Source organism: Psittacula echo, assembly GCF_963264785.1.
Source record: "Psittacula echo genome assembly, chromosome: 4".
NCBI lineage: Eukaryota > Metazoa > Chordata > Aves > Psittaciformes > Psittacidae > Psittacula > Psittacula echo.
In genome coordinates, this window is record NC_137738.1 from 85594125 (window position 1) to 85614365 (window position 20241).

The following is a 20241-nucleotide window of genomic DNA, read 5'->3' on the forward strand; positions in this document are numbered from 1 at the left end:
GTGACTATGCATTATTGAACATCTTTTTGATATAATTAAATATGAAATTATATAGAAGAAACCTGAAAGCATTAAATTTAAGGCATTTTGACAGCAGAACAGCATATAAAGCAATTCTAATCCAACACTGTATGTTCTGAATTTGAGCATTTAGTGTATTACTTAGAAGAGCCATACATCTTGGATGGGATATTTCTGAAGTGTTTCTGCTTTCTAGCTGATGCTAAAATTGTGCTTTTGTAGTTTCAGTTTATATCAAGCTATTCTTGTTGGTATAATAACATAATCACAGAAGTATGGTTTATTGCTTTATAACAAGGTAGGAATGAGAACATATGTGCATTTTTAACTCAGGTAGCTGTCCTGGTTTGTATGTATGTGTATTACTTCAGAGAAATCAGGTCATTCCGTTACCTTTTTAGAAGACAGAGAGATTTGGAATGGACAGAAAATGCAAGTGAAAAATATTATGATCTTGTTAAAAATAAATGTAATCCTTACTTATATTGTAGCTGAGTGTGGTGGTCGAATTCATGCTGCTACATCGGGACGCATTTTGTCCCCTGGTTACCCAGCACCATATGACAACAATCTTCATTGCACTTGGATTATTGAAGCAGATCCAGGAAAGACAATAAGGTACCTGCTTAATTTCAATATTTATTGTTGACTTCAGTATTTTATAAATTATAGTCTATCCTTTGTATTCACATGCTCTTCTACACAAGCTTCTGGTTTTCAGTGGGAGAGGCAAGGCACCCTTCTATCAGGTGGCCAAGGTTTGCCTATTCAGGTGTAAAGTTCCAGGTTTTGGGACATGATAACTGCCCTAGGAACCTGCCTAAATCCTTCCATGCACCCCGCCACCCAGACACCAGCTGCTTCATGACACATTTCAGTATCACCTCACACAAAAGTTGTCTTCTCTTACACCAGGATGACACCAGATTCCACAAACCCCATAATATGCTAATGGTGTTAAGCAGTAGTGTTAAACAACACACATAAGGGTGAAAAAGGACCTCAGGAACCTACATAATAGAAGCATCCACATCATCCATGGATAGGAAGATGTATTCCCTCATCCTTTCCACAAAATAGCTCCCCCAGCACAGTGAGGCCATCAGTGACAGAGTAAAGCACATAGAAATTTTTTGTGTTAAAGTGTTCCCAAGATCATCAAAATAAAGAGGTAAGCAGTGCAGACAGCAAACTCCATGACCCACACAGGAGCTTGCCACTTAATAGCTGTTATACCTATAGTATGCCTAATACAAAACAAATACAAGTATGCTGGTGGGTTGACATTGGTTGGACACCAGGCACCCAAGCTGCTCTGTCACTGCCCTCCTCAGCAGGACATGAGGGGAGAAAATTAGATGGGGAAAAGAAACCTTTGTGGGTCAAGATAAGGGTAGTTTAATAAAGCAAAGGCGGCATGCAGAAGCAAAGGAAAACAAAAGATTTATTCTCTATTTCCATTCGGCAGGCAATGTCCAACCTGGAAAGCAGGGCTTCAGTATGCTTAGTAATTTCTCCAAAAGACAAATGTAATAATGAATACCACCCCCCACCCACATGCCTCCAGTTTTCTTGTTGCTTTTATTGCTCAGAAGATATCATATGGTGTGGTTAGTATGGGTCAGCTGTCCTGGCTGTATCCGTTTCCAAGACCTTGCCAACCCGCAGCCTACTGGTGAGGGGGAATGTTGTGCCTTGATGTTGTGCAGCACCACTCAGCTGTAGCCAGAACACTGATGCGTTGTCAGCATCTTTCTAGCTACCTATACAAATCACAGCACTATAAGGGCTGCTATGGGGAAAATTGGCACCATCTCAGCCAGAACCATTACAGCTGTCAACTGTGGTTTCAGTATTCTACCCTTGAGTCACTGTAATGCCCTTCTTTTATATCTTAGTGTCACATTCAATGTGATAATTAGTTTTAAATCAAATATAGTTGTTCAACACTATTTCTTAAATACATTATCTCAAGCAGCCCTAAAGTTCCTGACTGCCAAGAGTGCTCAGACATCAGGCATCTTGGACCTTGTTGGGTGTCTATTAGGAACTGTCTTTTTGTCATGAATGCTTTGATCTGATGAGAATTTGACAAGCATCAGCAACAGTAGAGAAGATTAGGTGATATAAAGCTTTATATTCAACACTGAAGGGTTTTCACTTTCCATTCCCGCTCTCTTCCGTCGTATCATTAATGTATTTAACATTTTGAATTATGTAAGTATGAGACTTTTCCCTCATAATTATTTGAATAATGAGACCAGTAACATCTGAGAAGACATTGAGAATAATCAAATTTGAGAAAGAATAAGAGATTTTAATAAGAGGTGTGGAAAGGACTGGGAGAATGCTTAATAAGTAAAGACTGGAAGATTTCTCCACATAAGGTAGGCCACATAACAGAAAAGGGAAGAAATTAGAAGAATACAGAAAATGAGGGACACAAAACTGGTGATTAATGCATGAAATAAAGGTACATGTCAAGGAGTGAATGATGGAATCTAGAGCTTTTATTTCTAAAATGATTTATGGAAAGATGATGGAAGGATTCCAGAATTCAGGCAGAAGGAAATTAGTAATACAAGAAGACCTTTTAAAATAATTTTTCCTCATCAGTTTGGCATAGTGACAAGAAAGACTATCATACTTTGCTGTTGATGTGTAGCTAAATCACTCAAGTGGAAGGAATACCAATATTTAAAGACTCTTTCAGCTCAGTTTTCTGTAGTAACATAAAGATTCAAAAACTTTGAAATGGCAAATTCTATTTAATATTCAAGATGGTTTACTCCTAAGAGGAAGTTGCTGTGAAAGAAAGAATGTAACAGAAACATTTAACTTCTAAACAAGAGAGATAATCTTAATTTCTGTTCATATTAATATGCCTGATGTTATGCAACAGAGATTAGTTTTCTACTCCTATAAAGGAGTACAGGATAGAAGTACAGGATAGAATAGATATTTCTATCTACTGGATAGAAGTACATGATTTCCAGTAAAAGTGTTACTTAAGAATAGTATCTATTTATTTATTTTCAGTAAATATTAAGGTGTTTTATTATTAATTTATTGGGACAATGGTTTTAACTGATTGCTTAAAGGAAAAGTGTTACTTTTTAAAAATAAAGTAGGCAAAACAATATAAGCAAATGGCTGGTTACTCACTGGGAGGGTATTTTACATTTTTATTTTTAATAATCCCATTTCTGAACCAAATAATTAATTTGTGCCATCGTAAGTGAATTCAATACATCGTTTACATTTGAATGACAATTTTCAAATTAATGATTTCCAATTAATGACAAATGTAATGAAGAAATATCTACACACGGCTGTTTGAAGCAAAAATAAAATTTTTATATTCACCTGTTAGATTTCTTCAGTGTTAAAAATGTAAACAATCAGAACTTGAAGTCGGTGCACATATTTTAACTAATAACACAGCACTCTTGAACATCTTTCTAAATCTAATACTTCACCTTGAGATAAATACAGATTATTCTATTATAATTCTATATTTTATAATTTTTGGCATAAGGCAAAGGTAGGATAATATATTTTCTGGTTTGTATAGGAAAGAAAATGCCATGCTGACAGAATTTCCTGTGCTATGTATGCTTCTGTCCGGTAGCAACTGCTTTTTTAAAATTGCAGTTCAAGTCAATCACTGGTTTTGGTACACTCATTTGAATATAGCCTCCTTCTCTCCAACCTATACAAACCCAGAGCTCTTATTTTTATTATAGATATTTAAGGGATAAGTTAATTTACAAAACAAGTACTGTATGCTTCACAGTCGTGTTTTCTGTAATTCAGGTATTTATAGAGCAGAATAGCATCTCTCTTCCACGATGAGCTCATACAACAGGAAAAATGAGTAAAACTGCAGAGCCACCAGCCATTTTTCAGTCCTAAGTACAATCTGGGAAATGATTGCTTGGAGTTTTGTGAAATTGTGTTCAATGAGTAATGTACAGCGCTTTTAATTTCTCTTTGCAGTCTGCACTTTATAGTTTTTGACACTGAGGCCGCTCATGACATCTTGAAGGTATGGGATGGGCCTATTGATAGCAGCATCCTTCTGAAAGAATGGAGCGGATCAGCCCTTCCAGAAGATATTCACAGCACTTTCAACTCATTAACATTACAATTTGACAGTGATTTTTTCATCAGCAAATCAGGCTTCTCCATTCAATTTTCAAGTATGTAAATAATTTTCCATCTCAAATACAATATTAATATATACTATTAATATATCTTATATATATTAACTGTTTCTCATAACTTATTCTTAAAAAATAGATTAGATAATTTTAATCATATATTTATACAAATAGCTACAACTAGGAAGAAGTTTTGTGTTTGCTTTGAAGTTAAGTTTTCTTATTCCTTATTTTACACAGCAGCCATATGCCTAGCATTGTCTAATTAGCATTATTTAACAAGTCGAAATGGATTTGTACATACATAAGTTTTCTTCTACACTGATAGTTTTAATGTTCCCACCAGTGCTATGTAACAATTTATTATTTTGTGCTTATACATTGTGTTGCTTGGGTTTTTTTTTTCTCACAAGATTGATTGCATCATGCATCATTTTTATGACCTTAACAACTGTTTGTGTACATGATTAAACTGAAAAATACATTTTACCATACTGAAATACATTTTAAAATTTGGTATTAAATGGATCTAATTCATCTTGAGGTCTAAAGTGAAATAATATTGTTATCACTATTGTAGAAGTGATCAATACCATAAAATTAACTATGTGGAGTTTTTCTATGATATTATGATGAAGTGTTAGACAGAGGGTAGGACTGGAGGGAGACTATATCATATTTTCTTAGTCTTGAATCCTTTCATATCTATAATTCTGTTCAGCAACATACAAAAACTATGAATTAATAAAGCATGTAAGAGTAGGAGTATTGTTTAAAACCTCTGTAGGTGCTGTCATTCAGATACAAAGGGCACAGGTAATTTTTCTCTCATTATTATTTGCATGAGGAAATATACTTTGAGCATTTCCTGGTCTCTAAATAATGTCTTTTACATTTATCTATTTTATTCATTTTTCTTGATTTTTCTGAATGCTGTGCCCCCCAAACCAGAGGCTCTTCTACCAGCCCTAAGATACCTAGATAAAAGAATGCAAAAATTAGTCAAAGACACAGAACAAAATCAATATTTCTAAAATTTCTGACCAGTACGCTGTTTTTCATGTTGTTGAAAGAAGATAAAGTTTACATTTTTGGAAATAAAGGGGTTTTTTACTCTGTTAAGGTTAGTAAACACGTATGTTGTATTTTATGGAAATACTTGTAAGTTTATGCAAGGATTTTGAAAGGAGGAAAGTATTTAAACAGATTTGTCATTACATTCTTTGACCTTCAGTGATACTTGTAGTAAGTAGGAGATAATTTAATGCGTTAAGGGTGAAGAACTGATTTTGCCATCTTAGTAAAATATCTGGTGGATGCACTCAGTGATCATGCTAGCAGTTGCAGAGTATGTCTTACTGAAATTAATTGAATTAGTGGTGAAGAGCTGAATGCTCAAGTAAAGGGAAAATTATATTAAAAGTTTCATTCAACCTGCTTGACAAGTTGAATGTTTTATTATTTTTTTAATTGTAAAGAGTAAAATATATGATTTAAGGAATGTATTAAAGTAAATTTTTAATTATTTAATCTAAATGTCAGAGCTTAGTTTATTTAGTCTCCTTGAGGTAATAGGCAGACCACTATGGCCTTGATCTGTAAAGGATTTAAACTAGTCAACCTATGGCTAAGTGAGGATCTCTGCATGCTTTAGTATTCATTATGTGTTCAACCTATAGGCCAGTTTATAGCAAAGCTGCACAGAGTATTGAAAATTCACTACTTTAGTAGTTTGTAGTTCTTAAAGTTCATTAAGTAATGAACTTAAGTTGCTTAAACTTTTTCTGGTTATTGCAGAAAATGTGGATATTTATTGCAAATTCTATGAAGGTAACTGGTCAAGTTTTGTGTCTTTGTGTCACTTGAAGTATTTTCAAGTGTTGCATTTATTAATGAGTGCATTTTATTTTACTATTAATTACAATCCAAGAAATAAACTTCACGTGCAGAATTGCACAGGATTAAAAATCCTTCAATATTCTGGACCTCTTACACTTACACACAACTTCTGGTTTGGATTATGCAATTGGGATGAGTGTCAATGAACATCACCTTGTGGGATTCTACAAAGGATATACATCTGAGAATATATGGTCAAATGAACAGTTTAAAGACAGCATGAAAGAGCAAACCTGCTGGAGAATTTGTTTCACTGTGCTATGTGCTGATTATTTTCTACACTTTGCACTCTAAAATGTCTTCACTGCATCTGCCTAAAAAGGAGGCATTGTGAAAAGACAGTATGAAGTAGATCAGAAAATAACACCTATAAAGTACTTATTGTTGATTATAAATGTAATTAAAGGAATTTTTGATGGAAAAATGCAAGTGGCTGAAGCTTAAAAAAAATGTTTAAACACTATTTAAAGTGCCTTGTCTTGCCCACTCAGCTCAGCATGTAGACATGAGGACATGAACTGACAAGAGTGATTATGTTAATTGTAATCAGTCTACTGCTTTTCATTAAAACTTAATTACCATTTAATCGTGCATAAAAGGATAATAAATGGAGTTCATTGTACAAAACTGACCTCTACTGTGGAGGTTAAATACATTCAAGCTATATATTACAAGCCAGGGATGTCAACCAACTCTTTCTGGTCATAATACAAAAAAGCGAACACAAGAAGAGCATAGTCAAATTTGGTAATTTGCCTCTTTATTCCAAAGAAACAAAGTTACTGGCAGCAAAAACTTCCTGCCTAAGTTAACCATCAAGAAGAAACTTTGTAACCTAGCTTAGTTCTGTCTTACATGTCTAAGGTAAGTGGGATATAAATTTCCATCTGGAATGGCCTTTTTCTTTTTTTCAGCTATATGTCTAGATGTACTAGCATACACTATATTTCAAACTTCTGGACATCTCAGGGCAGGTGAAATGAATCCTACTTACCTTTTCACAGGTGTTAAGTTCCCTTTGAAATGCCGTAAGGTATCCTAGCTAGTCTCAGTCTGCCACTTCAGGTTATACATCCATAAGTCCTTCGTCATATCTTCCATATCTATGCAGATACCTTGGATATTGTAAGACATCTTGAATGAGACTAGCCATGTGTTTTGAACTAGATCAGTCTTGCCCTGAATGTTAATCTTCAGTTACTCTAGACTTCTAAAAGTACTTGGATTCTGTGCTAGTCTATGGTCCATTGCTTTTACTGACCTGAAGTTTATTTTATTGAGAACTTATTTATATCTAGCCATTTAAATTGTTTACTCGATATTTAACAAAACCAATGGAAGTGGCAAATGATAGGAACAGCACTGGCAGTTGCTAGTCATATTATCATTCTTACAGAATCAGCCTTGTTTTAACAATACCTAAGAGTAATTCTACCCTTAAAGTCTAACCTTTTTTCTTGACCTAAATTCTCAGCTGTTGTAACTTGAGAACTGTACCCGTTTTTTATTTTTAACTAAATAATGCGTTCATAGTTTCTTAGCTGGTTTCATAGATTTTGCTCCTCAAGGCTATAAATACATCAAAGGATTATTTGCACTCTTTTTATAATAGAAAAAAGCATTTTTGGAAATGTTTGCCTTTTCCATAGTCAGACCCCTCTGTGGTCATTTTCTATGCCTACCTCTTGTTCTATGGCATTGTTCATTTCTCTTAGTCATAGTATTTGGTTAGAATACACTTTAATTAGCAATATGCCTATCTCTGCTTTCATGTGAACAGAAAGGTAACATTGCAAATAGTAAAATGTTAATAAAGAAGCAGAATTTTTTTCTCAATGTCTTTTTAATATTTCTGTCTTACTAGAAGAACTGCACACATTCATTTTATTAAAGGCGAAGATATGAAATAAAGGCACTTGCATAGTTGGTTTAATCCAGTTCTTCTGTTGCTTGCTCGCTCTCCCAATATTTTAAAATTTGTTTTTGAATTAAATGCAGATACAAGCAAGGACAAGTAAAGACACGTGGCTGTATCTTAACAACACAAGTCATCAATTATGATAGTAGAAATGAAAAACTTATAGGGAGCAGTTAATTAGAACAATCATTTGGAAATTGTTATCTCATGTGACACTTCTATTGACATCTTACTTTCTTTTACAAGAGCTTAAGCATCAGCAGTTCTGATAGTTACTGATAATACTGGGCTTAATTCTGTTTAAGCAACGATGCCTGTTTCTGTCCAGTTTATAATTCCATTTGATCATTTTTTTGTCTGCATTGATTCCTACAGTAACTGTCACCTGTCTAGAGCTGTTGAGTAGTGTTGTCTTATAAGTTGTTCTTTTATTGCTGAGATATCTTTTAATCACTTGCTTAATGGCTGAAGCTACTGCATTTAGATAGTAGAAGTATTTCCATGACAGAATCTTCATTGTGAGGGTTTGTCATGTAGTTACTCCAGTTTGATTCACAATTAAATTATCAAGAAAAGGAGGTTAGCACAAAAATATATTTTAAACAAAATGTACACATGCATAATCAGATATTTGCTTTGCTAACTAAATTTTGAGTTCAAACAAAATGAAATCCATTAGGACTTCCCTTGTTAAAATAACTAAAAGGACACAAGACACAGGAATTCATTATTCCTTTTTAAAGTCTATAACCTAATCGTTTCACAATTCAGTCTCTTCTTTTGCTTTCTGTGATTCTATAACTATTGCATTGCATGTTCACAATAATAGTTTCATGAAACTGTCTTAAGCATTGCTGTCCATCATCTAATCCATGGCCTGGGCAAGTCATCCGCAGCCTCGTAGAGGATAAGCCGTTCTTCATTTGGTTACCGTGGAACTAAACACAAATGAAGCTTGTACATTGCTTTGATGGTTCTCTCTTAAACTGAACAGCTTTTGTACTTCAGACTTAGTGAAAGGGGTTGCATTAGCATTTGGTTTCTTTTTTTCTCTACATTCTTGGACAATGCATTTAAATACATGGTTTATGCTAATGTACTTTGATATGCCAAAATCCTTCTCAGACCTATTATGCAAGGATAATGCACTAAACAGGGGAAGTTGTGCACTGTCTGCAATTTGCAATCTTAGCTCCAGAAAAGTCTTTATTATTTTTATAACGACTAGAAAAAACTAGTGTTGCAACACAGCACTATGGCAAATGGCATAGATGATTGTTCACCATAGATATAGTGAAAATATGTTGATAAAGGTGATGGTTTGGTTGTGGTTTGGGTTTTTTTCATGAGCTACAATACATTACAGGCTAAACAAACAAAAGAAGTGTCTTTCAGGTGAAGTATAAATCAGGGACAAATCTAGCATATTGCTCACAAGGCTACTGACACACAAATATACAGGGCTTTGTGTTCTCAGAAACAGCCTCATATTGATTTTCATTGAAGTTTTAAATCAATTTTGAAAATTTATTTCAGGAGCCAAATCCAAACTAAGTCTAAAATGGGATTCTGGAAGATTATTAAATTTAAAACAGAGAGTCTTAATACAGTGGCTGCCAATATGTGGAGGTCTGAAACTCCCTAACAATTTGCAGTTTTGCCAGATGCCCTTTCTTCTGGCACCTACATCTGGTTCCATCTTTTTCATACACAGAAGCCTGTTCCTCTCTTAGTAGAGGAGACACTAAGAGCTGGGAAATCTGTACAGAGTGTTACTTTATAACCCACTGACTCTCATATAGCTCACTGCTTTGAACATACGTGTACGAACTGAAAAGCAAGAACTGAGAAGCAGTGATTTAATTCTTTTCCAGCTTAATGGAATTCAGATCCTCTCTCCTGACCATGCCATTTTAGGCACCTAGTTTTTCTCAGTAATTTCTAAGAAGTCTGACTATGAAATTTGATTTGATTTAGCATCTGTGAATGTAAAATGTAGTTATTACTTTCCCTGCTTTATAGAATATATGTTGCGATTGTGTTCAGCTTCAACTTTCTGGATTCATCAGGGTTTTTTTTTAAAATTGTATATGGCAGTGTTACATCGGAGCATGAACATGGCCTCTCGTAACTGTGTAAGCTAGACATTAATTGCATGTCTTTATATTAGTTTAGAGGCTGAGAAGAAATGAGCTTGTTATAAAAGAAGACCAATGACAGAAGAACTGGTTATTTTTAATGTCTGGTTTACTTATGAATGCATATAACCTCTATACCCTTTAGATACTTGCACAGTACCAAATGAAGCAGTAGTAGATGTGTAATTTTCATGCACTTACAGAACCTCTTGGGAATCTTGAGAAGTAAAACAACTTGGAAAGGAGACAAGTTGAAAAGTTGACAGTCTGTCTAAATATTCACTTTGCTAGATGACACATCAGTTCTTAAATGGCTGGTGTTTTGATTAATTAGGATCAAATGTATTTGGCATGATAAAAAGGTTGTTAGTTTCCAATACATTACTTCTGAGGCTGCAAGAACAAAAGCGTAAGGAAATCCTAAGGGGAAATCCTGCCTGACCAATTTGGTGGCCTTCTATGACGGGGCTACGAAACTGATGGACAGGGGCAGAGCAGTTGACGTCATCTACCTGGACTTGAGCAAAGCATTCGACACTGTCCCACATGACATCCTTGTCTCTAAATTGGAGAAACATCAATTTGATGGGTGGACCACTCGGTGGATAAAGAACTGGCTGCATGGCCACACACAAAGGATTGTGGTCAATGGCTCAATGTCTGGCTGGAGACCGCTAACAAGTGGTGTCCCTCAGGGATTGGTGTTGAGACCGGTCTTGTTCAACATCTTTGTCAGTGACATGGAAGTGGGATTGAGTGCGCCCTCAGCAAGTTTGCCAATGACACCAAGCTGTGTGGTTCGGTTGATACGCCGGAGGGAAGGGATGCCATCTAGAGGAACCTGGACACACTTGTGAGGTGGGCTGATACCAACCTTATGAAGTTTAACCATGACAAGTGCAAGGTCCTACACCTGGATCAGAACAATCCCAGGCACGGCTACAGGTTGGGCAGAGAAGAGATTCAGAGCAGCCCTGCAGAGAAGGACTTGGGGGTGTTGGTTGATGAGAAACCTAACTTGAGCCAGCAGTGTGTGCTAACAGCCCAGAAAGCCAACCGTATCCTGGGCTGCATCAAAAGGAGCATGACCAGCAGGTCGAAGGAGGTGATCCTGCCCCTCTACTCTGCTCTTGTGAGACCTCACTTGGATTATTGTGTGCAGTTCTGGTGTCCTCAACATAAAAAGGACATGGAACTGTTGGAACAAGTCCAGAGGAGAGCCATGAGGATGATCAGGGGACTGGAGCACCTCCCGTATGAAGACAGGCTGAGAAAGTTGGGGCTGTTCAGCCTGGAGAAGAGAAGGCTGCGTGGAGACCTCATAGCAGCCTTCCAGTATCTGAAGGGGGCCTACAAGGATGCTGGGGATGGACTATTCATCAGGGACTGTAGCGGTAGGACAAGGGGTAATGGGTTCAAACTTAAACAGGGGAAGTTTAGATTGGATATAAAGAAGAAATTCTTTACTGAGAGGGTGGTGAGGCATTGGAATGGGTTGCCCAGGGAGGTTGTGAATGCTCCATCCTTGGCGGTGTTCAAGGCCAGGCTGGATGAGGCCTTGGGTGACATGGTTTAGTGTGAGGTATCCCTGCCCATGGCATGGGGGTTGGAACTAGATGATCTTAAGGTCCTTTCCAACCCTAACTATTCTCTTATTCTATGATTCTATGATTTTGGTGCTTATTAAACATCTGGGATTGGTTTTAAAATTTAGAACTTTATATTATAAGAAATGGAGATTAACAGTGAAATGAATATTAAAAGGCATCAGTCCTTCATAATTGGTGCGTGCTTGACACAGTCAAAATTGAAAAGATGTTATTGACTGAGATATTATATTGAATGACCTTTTAAGGAGAATATGTAGATATTCAGAGTTTTTATGAAAAAAAAAGATACTGATTAATGGCAGAGATGGGTTTATGTTTATTTACTTGAAAGAATTATGATTCCTTAACAAACATGCACTGTAATGATCCATTCTTTAGAGCTGTTATTTTCTGTCAAATGAGAAATAACTTCTCTGAGGTCATGACCATATTTTCCATCCCTTGTGGTCAAGTATACATTTAGTAAACTGCACTAATATGGGATGTAAGGTGAATTGTTAGAGTGGTGCCTGGGGAATGTTTACACAGTAGTCATCAGTAATGACAGCACTACTTTAACTCTGGAATCGATGCTTATGAATTCTGATGGAAAAAAAGTCCACCACTTCTGAAAAACCTGCCATATCTTTAACTTCATTTAGATACAAGAATCATGCCAAGTTATGAGACACTATTCTGTAATGGAAACATGGTCAAAAAATTATGAATAATGAAATGTCAAAGCGCCTTTGTAGTGTGTTAGTGATCAGAACCCATAAATTGATATATATTGATCTTTTACCGTTTCTGTGATTTGTCTAAGTGACCACCTATTTATGAGAACATACAGAAAACCATTTTAGCAATATAAAATATTTGTTTCTCATTTTGCTCATTCTTCTTTTCAAACTGTCTCCTGAAAATTCGCACACAGAAAAAAAGTTTTCTAGTTGTACAAATTGATAATTGTTTCAGTTTTCCAAATGTTTAGTTGTTCTTGATGCTTGTTATAGTGGTATACTCTTCTGGTGTGGATGGAAGGAGTAGATGCAGTTGTTGATACAGAAGAAAGGGTTACCTGCACATTATGAGCACAGAGATTGCATAGTGGTGATAATGTCTACATAGTTTCATAAGATAAGTCTGTCTTATGAAAGCCTTTGGGTTGTACTATTTGAAATGAGCTAGCAAAATCATTTTAATAAAATAGTAATGTTTCCTGGGATTGAAACATAAAAAAATGAAAAAAAAACAAAACCAAAAAACACCCCACCCCAAAAAAAGAGAGGAGGGAGGACGGTCTGTTTTCACTAACACACATCATTTATAGGAGATATGGAAGAGTCTGTGCTTCTCTGTTTAAAACAACAGAAAGTGATTATCAAGCATAAAGAAATATTACTTTATTTTCGTAGTCTTTTTTGGCCTGTAATTTATAACACTATCCTAAAACCCAAGAACTTGAAGTGCTGCATTCTGCTCTAAATACTTTCTTTCCTTGGGAAGACTGCAGTGTTTATTGCAACTCAGCATGTTGAATACCTAAAGCCAGTGTAAAAGACCTGGCATCTTCCACAAATCCATACTGGCTGTATATTTGTGTATCTACTTTCTGAATTATTGGTTGCTTTAAATCATACTGTATTGATTGTTCTGCTCCATTTAACATTACTTTTATAATTAATTTATTTTTTTAACTAATTTATTTTTTTACAAAGTGAAATTTTTATCCAAACTCAAGAGACTAAACATAGGTGAGAGATTTTGCTTGGATTAATTTTGAAGGAATCCTAAGAAAGTTGTTGCTTCTACCTGATACGGGACTGCTATTTGATTCAGCCACTTAGTAAACATAGCACTTGCATGCTGCAGGATATTAAGACTATAAACCAATGTTATTAATATTATGCTACTTAGTCTATTGTGCAAAAAGCATCAAAGTGCATAAAGAAATTTGTGTTGATAACCAGAACATTAAAGTGAGAAAAAGAGCTACTAGCTCTATTGATGCATTAACTGGACCAAAAAAAAAAAAAAAAAAAGAAAAGAAAAGAAATCTTGTGCGTGTTTCCTCTCAAGCCATATTTTATACTAAGGAAACTGGCAGGAAGCCAATATAATCACAGTGTATCTCAGTGGGCAGATTCTTGTAAAACAAAAGAGACAAAATGCCTTCCTGTATTAACTTATGAGTAAATAATGTTGCCTCTGGTTGGAATGCTCATGTAAAAATATTGTACATTTAATTATGGATGTTTAGTGTCTACACCTTAAAGATTTATTCATCATTCCTTTACAGCTTCTATTGCATCAACCTGTAATGATCCTGGGACACCACAGAATGGTACTAGATATGGAGACAGCAGAGAGCCTGGAGACACTACCACCTTTCAATGTGACCCTGGCTATCAACTTCAAGGACAGGCTAAAATTACATGTGTGCAACTAAATAACCGATTCTTTTGGCAACCTGATCCTCCTACATGCATAGGTAATCAGATGAAATGTTAGTCTCTATTAATACAGATCAGATTTCTTATTCAACTAGTGGGCATATATATGGTGCTCATGCTGGAGTGATGCTCTTTGCAGAATCCAGTTATTTCATACAGCCTCATTCTCGAGCTTAACACTGGTTTTGGATGTCATTTTCTTACTGTATTCTATTGTTTAAATTTCATGCAAAGTTAAAATTAAGAAAGTCTAAGAGAAATTATTAAATGAAAGCGGTAATTTGGATAAAAAAATTTCTCACTGAAATGGTCTTGTTAGCTTGGTCTTCTGTGTAATGATATAGTTACATAAACTGCAATCCAGTATTTATTCTGAAAATTTTCTGAATTCTTTTATATGTTAGATACTCATCCTGTGCTATCCCTAGAAAGCTAAAGTTATCTTTTTCTGAAGCCAGATGCTTGTTTTGAAAGGTAGATGCAGAGAAGGGGGTCCAAGTGACAATGCTGTTAAAAGAAATGAGATGTATTTCCATAACAGCAGGAGAGGGTGGAAGCAGTTCTTTCTTTGAAATAAGTTTTGATTCTTGGTTCCGTAGTCCTATATGGCATAAAGGTTTCTCTGAGGTCAGTAGGCTAATGATTACAGGCTTAGAAATCTTGCTGAAATATATTTTAAGGTCATGAATGTAGCTCTTATAACATTAGAGTTAATCAACATCTGTGAAAATTTATCTGCTAGGTATAGTAATTTTTAAAATATTTATGGTTATTTTTTGCCTACTGATTTATAATTAAAAGAAGACTTATTTTCATGATCCTAAAAGCCAGATGCAATATGTTTTAATAGCACTGGAATAAACATAATGCTGTTTCTTTCTACAAGCCATTATAGAGAGGCTCTTTCCAAAACAGCAAATCCCCAAACTGCTGCAGTCTCTCTGTTTCTCTGAAGTGTTCATAGATACCTCAAAAATACTATGAAGTATTCAGGGTAATGCAGGATAGTGTCTCTTAACTCCGTATCATCTAGCAGAATTAGAACAGCATATAATCTGAACATTGTCTTCTGGATACCTTGTGTGTAATGTCTAAATATCAGTGTGGATTTGTTTACTAAACATACTCAGATTATTCAGAAATTAAAAATATTTACATAAAATAAAAAATAAAATATATGCGGTGTCTGATGGTCTAGAAGATTCATGCTATTTTTGTAAATAGTAATAATAATATTTCTTTATAGTCTAATAAAAAAACAAAACAAAAAACAAACAAGCAAACAAACAAAAAACCAAAGAAACCCCCCAAACAACAGAACCAGGAAACTAAATACAAAAGGAAGAAAGAAATAAAGAAGGAGAGAAAGGAAAAGTACAGTTTTTTTGGGCAGAAAGTATATTTATATAGTTATTCTTCCACATACTCAAGGAGACTTTGAAAGGGAAAGCAGATTAAGGAAGTGCTGTACACATGACAATATTTGAAACCATGAGAATTCTGTAAAGCCATTATGTGTCTTTTAGAATTTTTCATAAAGTCCTTATTTCAGTATGCAGACTGAACATGAATACATTAAAATTGACTTGAAAATGAATGCATTAAAAAGTATTTATATTTAATAACTTTACTACTCAGTACTCTAAAAGGTTGTGTGACTTCCATTCCTGATTGTTTAGTGTTTTCTGCTCTATTTATACTTCATAGTTTTCATCATGGTTATCACAGGCTCAATCATCAGCACACATCTGCACACGTTATTTCAGAAACATATGAAACATTGCTGGAACCAGTATTTGTGTATGAAACCAAAAAAGAAATAAAAATTAAAGAAAAAGAGGGATCAAAAATAATTACTAAAATACCAAAACTGCAGACACAAAATCCTCCAAATACTTAAATACACTAATTTTTAAAACAGGCAAATAAATAAGTAATGGAAAACAAAATACTGTTTAGTTTGTTTTCAGAAGTGCTATGAGGGGAATGTCTTTATCAATGTCTTCATTTGGGTTAGGAGCATTGTTTCCAAGCAAATTTTCTTGTTCTCACTTTAGTTCATGATTTTGAATAGTCTTGGAGCTTTTGAGTGAAACTAAACTGGAAAATGTGTTCTATGAGTGCATCTGATACACTGAAACAGCTAGTGAGCATTCAGTCCACTGGACCAGGCTAGAAATGGCCATTAGTTCCACCTGTTTTGCCTACAAATGTATTCCTGTCGGTCTGTGTGACTCTATGGAGTATATAAATACAAATGCAGCCTGTGTTTACTACTGTACTTTCTAGTTAGACTTCTATGTGATTATCATCTTTGGAAGTTGGATTCCTTATCTGTTTGAAAGTGATGTTTAATTTATTGCAACTAGGTGAATGTATTGGATATTTTATTTGGGTAATACCTTTACTGAGTGAATCAAACTGTTTTGTGTTACATCTACAGCCAGAAAAACCCTGCATCCAGAATCCTACTATTTAGCTATCCCAGTTCTTAAAGTACTTTCAGTACATAATACTTCAGCTTTCTAGAGATGGGATTAAGTAATGGTAAGAATATACAGGATCTTAGAGTCATTTCCAACCGTAACTACTCTATGATTCTGTGACTTCCTATTTAACTACATATTTTTATTTATTTAGAAAGAGCTTTTCTTAGGCTTCTTTTGGATATGCACAGAGCTGACTTTTTGTAAGGAAAATACAAAACTGTTTGCTAGCTGGAAATGAGTAAAAGCAGAAGTCAATTTATTCCTGTTTAACAGCTAATATGTGCTTGTGAATTTAACGTGACCATATTCCTATTTCTTTTTACATTGTGACAGCTGCATGTGGAGGAAACCTGACAGGCCCAGCAGGAGTTATTTTATCCCCTAACTATCCACAGCCTTATCCTCCTGGGAAAGAATGTGACTGGAGAATAAAAGTAAACCCTGACTTTGTCATTGCCTTGATATTCAAAAGGTACCATTTCTAGATGAATGCCTCTGTTTAAAAAGATTTTAAATGTCAGGTTAAAAATGGCATCTTTTATCACTTCTTAAAGCTTCTAATTATATTCTCTGGCTAAGTCCTGGAATGTACATGAGATGCGTGCTATATCATTGCTTAAAAATAACGTAAAAGAAAACTATGTAGTTATATGGTACTTTTGATATCAAATACCTTCCTGAGCAACAAAAAATTCTGTGACCTGTGAAATATCTTTGAAAAACTGTCAGCTTTAGAAATGCTTGATTTACGTTGTTGTACCTTACAGTAGGGACTTGAACTGTAGTGGAAACTCTGTTTGTAACTCGATTCTTAAAGTTTTTTACAAATACAAACTAAAAATATTTTGCTTGGAATTCATAGGTAAGGGGGGAAAAATGGCCTACTTAAGAGATAGAAGAAATGTAGATAATGTTGTCATAATAATAATTAAAAAAGTTAAATTACTCAGTGTGTTCCATCGTCAAACTACATTTCCTGCAAACAGTTTTTACATATATTTAAGCTCAGGGATATAGTTGTATCCTTGTGTTCAGTTTATCATTTCTATCTGAATCAGGCTTAAATAATCATCTTGCTTGCTGTATCTATGGATGCAAATGCAAATTTTTTTCCTTTTTAGATTCTCTGTCCTAAGTGTGATTTTTCAGCTAATAGCAACATTGCTGTTGACTTAAGTGGGATGCTGATACAATTCTGATTCTTTTAGGAAGAGGTGATGGCATGTTCAGAATTTTGTTGTGTAATATTTGCACCAAAAAAAAACCACCAGCAAAAACCAACCAAACAAAAATTTAAAATCCAATAGTTTCTTTTGATGACTGATTGAAATGTGTTTTCTAATAAAATACTGATACACGAGAAATTAAAGAATCGAAGCCTAAGGTATTTGGAATTATATAAACAGGAATAGGATAATTCTGTTCTTCAGGTATGTGATCAAATAACTTAAAGAGATGAGAATAGTTTACCATTCATTACACTCTTGAAGATATCACATGATAGGTATGGTAAGCAGCATATTTCTGTGGACTGCCCACATAATAAGCTCAAAGGCTCCATTTCAATTTAGAAAAAATAAATTTATAGTTATTCAGAATTCAGGTTTGTTTGTGATTTTGGTTTTAAAGAATACAAATATGAGCACTGTAACAGAATTTGCAGCTTATGCTATACTTCCAGTCATGTTATAGATAATTGCAGTCCAGTAATACACACTGGACTGCCAAAATTTTTCCTAAATTTGATTTTCTGTGCTAGAAGTTCTTAAATTCTCCAGAAAGATATCTTCCTTAGAAATATGAAAGAAAAGGTTATGCTACAGCTTCCCAGGTTTCTGGCACTACCTTTTACAACTGTATGATGTTGGAGAATATTCTTGGAAACATATCCATCTTCTAACTGATGGAGATAGAGGGTCTTTTAAGATGTAGATTATAGGGTTGTTGATCTTGTAAATACTTGTAGAAAACTGGAAAAAAAAAATAAAAAGTGGGAAATTGGAATGCAAATTAAGAAGGAGGGGAAAGCTGAAACTGTAACCTCTATTCTTACAGGTATAAAACAGCAAAATGGAAAACTTTTTTTTTTTTTAATAAATGTAGTATTTTTAGAATAAATGTACATAAGAGTTACATGGATTTATATTTAATGAAAAAGTGTGCAAATACATGCTGGCAACTTTGTAATAGGGAAATGAGATTGCTTTACAAATGTATTAATGCATTATCACAAACCTCCTCTGATTTACGTGAAATGTAAGTGCTGAAATAACTCCATCTTTGCAATCCTTTCTGACTTCCTTGATGTTCAGAATAGAATAGAGTAGAATAGAACAGAGTGGTTTAGGTGGAAAGGACCCACAACGATCATGTAGTCCAACTGCCTGACCAATTCAGGGCTAACCAAAAGTTAAAGCATGTTAATTAAGGGCATTCCCTGAGTGCCTCTTAAACACTGACAGGCTTGTGACATCTACAGCCTCTCTAGGAAGCCTTTTTCAGTGTTTGACTATCCTCTCAGTAAAGAAATGTTTCCTAATATCCAGTCTAAACCTCCCTTGTTGCAGCTTTGAACCATTCCCATGTATCCTACCACAAGATACCAGTGAGAATCGCTCAGGACCTCCCTCTCCACTCCCCCTCCTCAGGAAGCTGTAGATAGCAATGATATTGTATTTAATGCACTTCAGGATGCAGTTTGCCCTCCTGGCTGCCAGGGCTCACTGCTGACTTGTCTTGGGCCTGCTCTTGACCAGCACCTTATATCCCTTTCTGTAGAGCTGCTCTTCAGCCTCTCCTCTCCCAGTTTCTACTTCTGCCCGGGATAACTCTGTACCAGGCGTAGAATCTGCCATTTAGACTTAAATGTCATCCCATCTAGGTCCTGCTGCAGGGCATCTTTCCATCACTAGTCAACTGCACTTCCCAGTTTGGTATTATCAGGAAACTTGGTGATGGTGCCTTCAACTTCTGCATCCTGAGTGTGAGTAAATACATTGAACAGAACTGGCCCGAGAATTGAACCCCAAGGAGCACAGCTGGTAACCAATCACCAGGTAGATGTAGCACCATTCACTACAACCCTTTGAGGTTTGCAGTTCAGCTAGTTTTTCACCCACTGCACTGTGAACCTGCTTATCTCACAGTTAGACAGCTTATCCAGAAGTATGTAGTGAGGGATGGTATCAAAAGCCTTACTTAAAGCCAGGAAAACTGCATTCACCACCTTCCCTTCATCCACTAGGTGGGTGACCTTATTGTAGAAGGATATCAAATTAGTTAAACAAGATTTTTCCTTAGTGAACCCATGTTGACTGTGCCTGATGATTGCATTATCCTTTAAATGGCTTTCAATTGTACCCAGTATAATCTTCCCTATAATATTTCCAGGAATGTTTTCAATGTGACATGATTCACTAAGATTGTATTATAAAGATCACATATATGTACCATCACTTGATTTAAAAGCTCCAAAATCCATTCGTTTTGGTTTATAGGTTCCTCAGTACAGCAACAGCCTTTTTTTAAAAAAAAAAAAAAAGAAAAACAATGAACAAAAAAAACAACAAAA

The 20241-nt window shown here is 35.2% G+C and overlaps 1 protein-coding gene across 1 annotated transcript in view; it reads left to right on the plus strand.

Annotated features, from left to right (window-relative positions):
* Positions 1–20241, plus strand: part of CSMD1 (CUB and Sushi multiple domains 1) — a gene marked incomplete at both ends in the record, with an annotated part of 1184444 nt that overhangs the window by 973724 nt on the left and 190479 nt on the right. Inside the window, 4 exons of the mRNA XM_080616376.1 lie at positions 513–639; positions 4021–4223; positions 14028–14219; positions 17004–17142. Coding sequence (XP_080472502.1) covers positions 513–639; positions 4021–4223; positions 14028–14219; positions 17004–17142 — 661 coding nt within the window. The remainder of the gene's footprint in view (positions 1–512; positions 640–4020; positions 4224–14027; positions 14220–17003; positions 17143–20241) is intronic.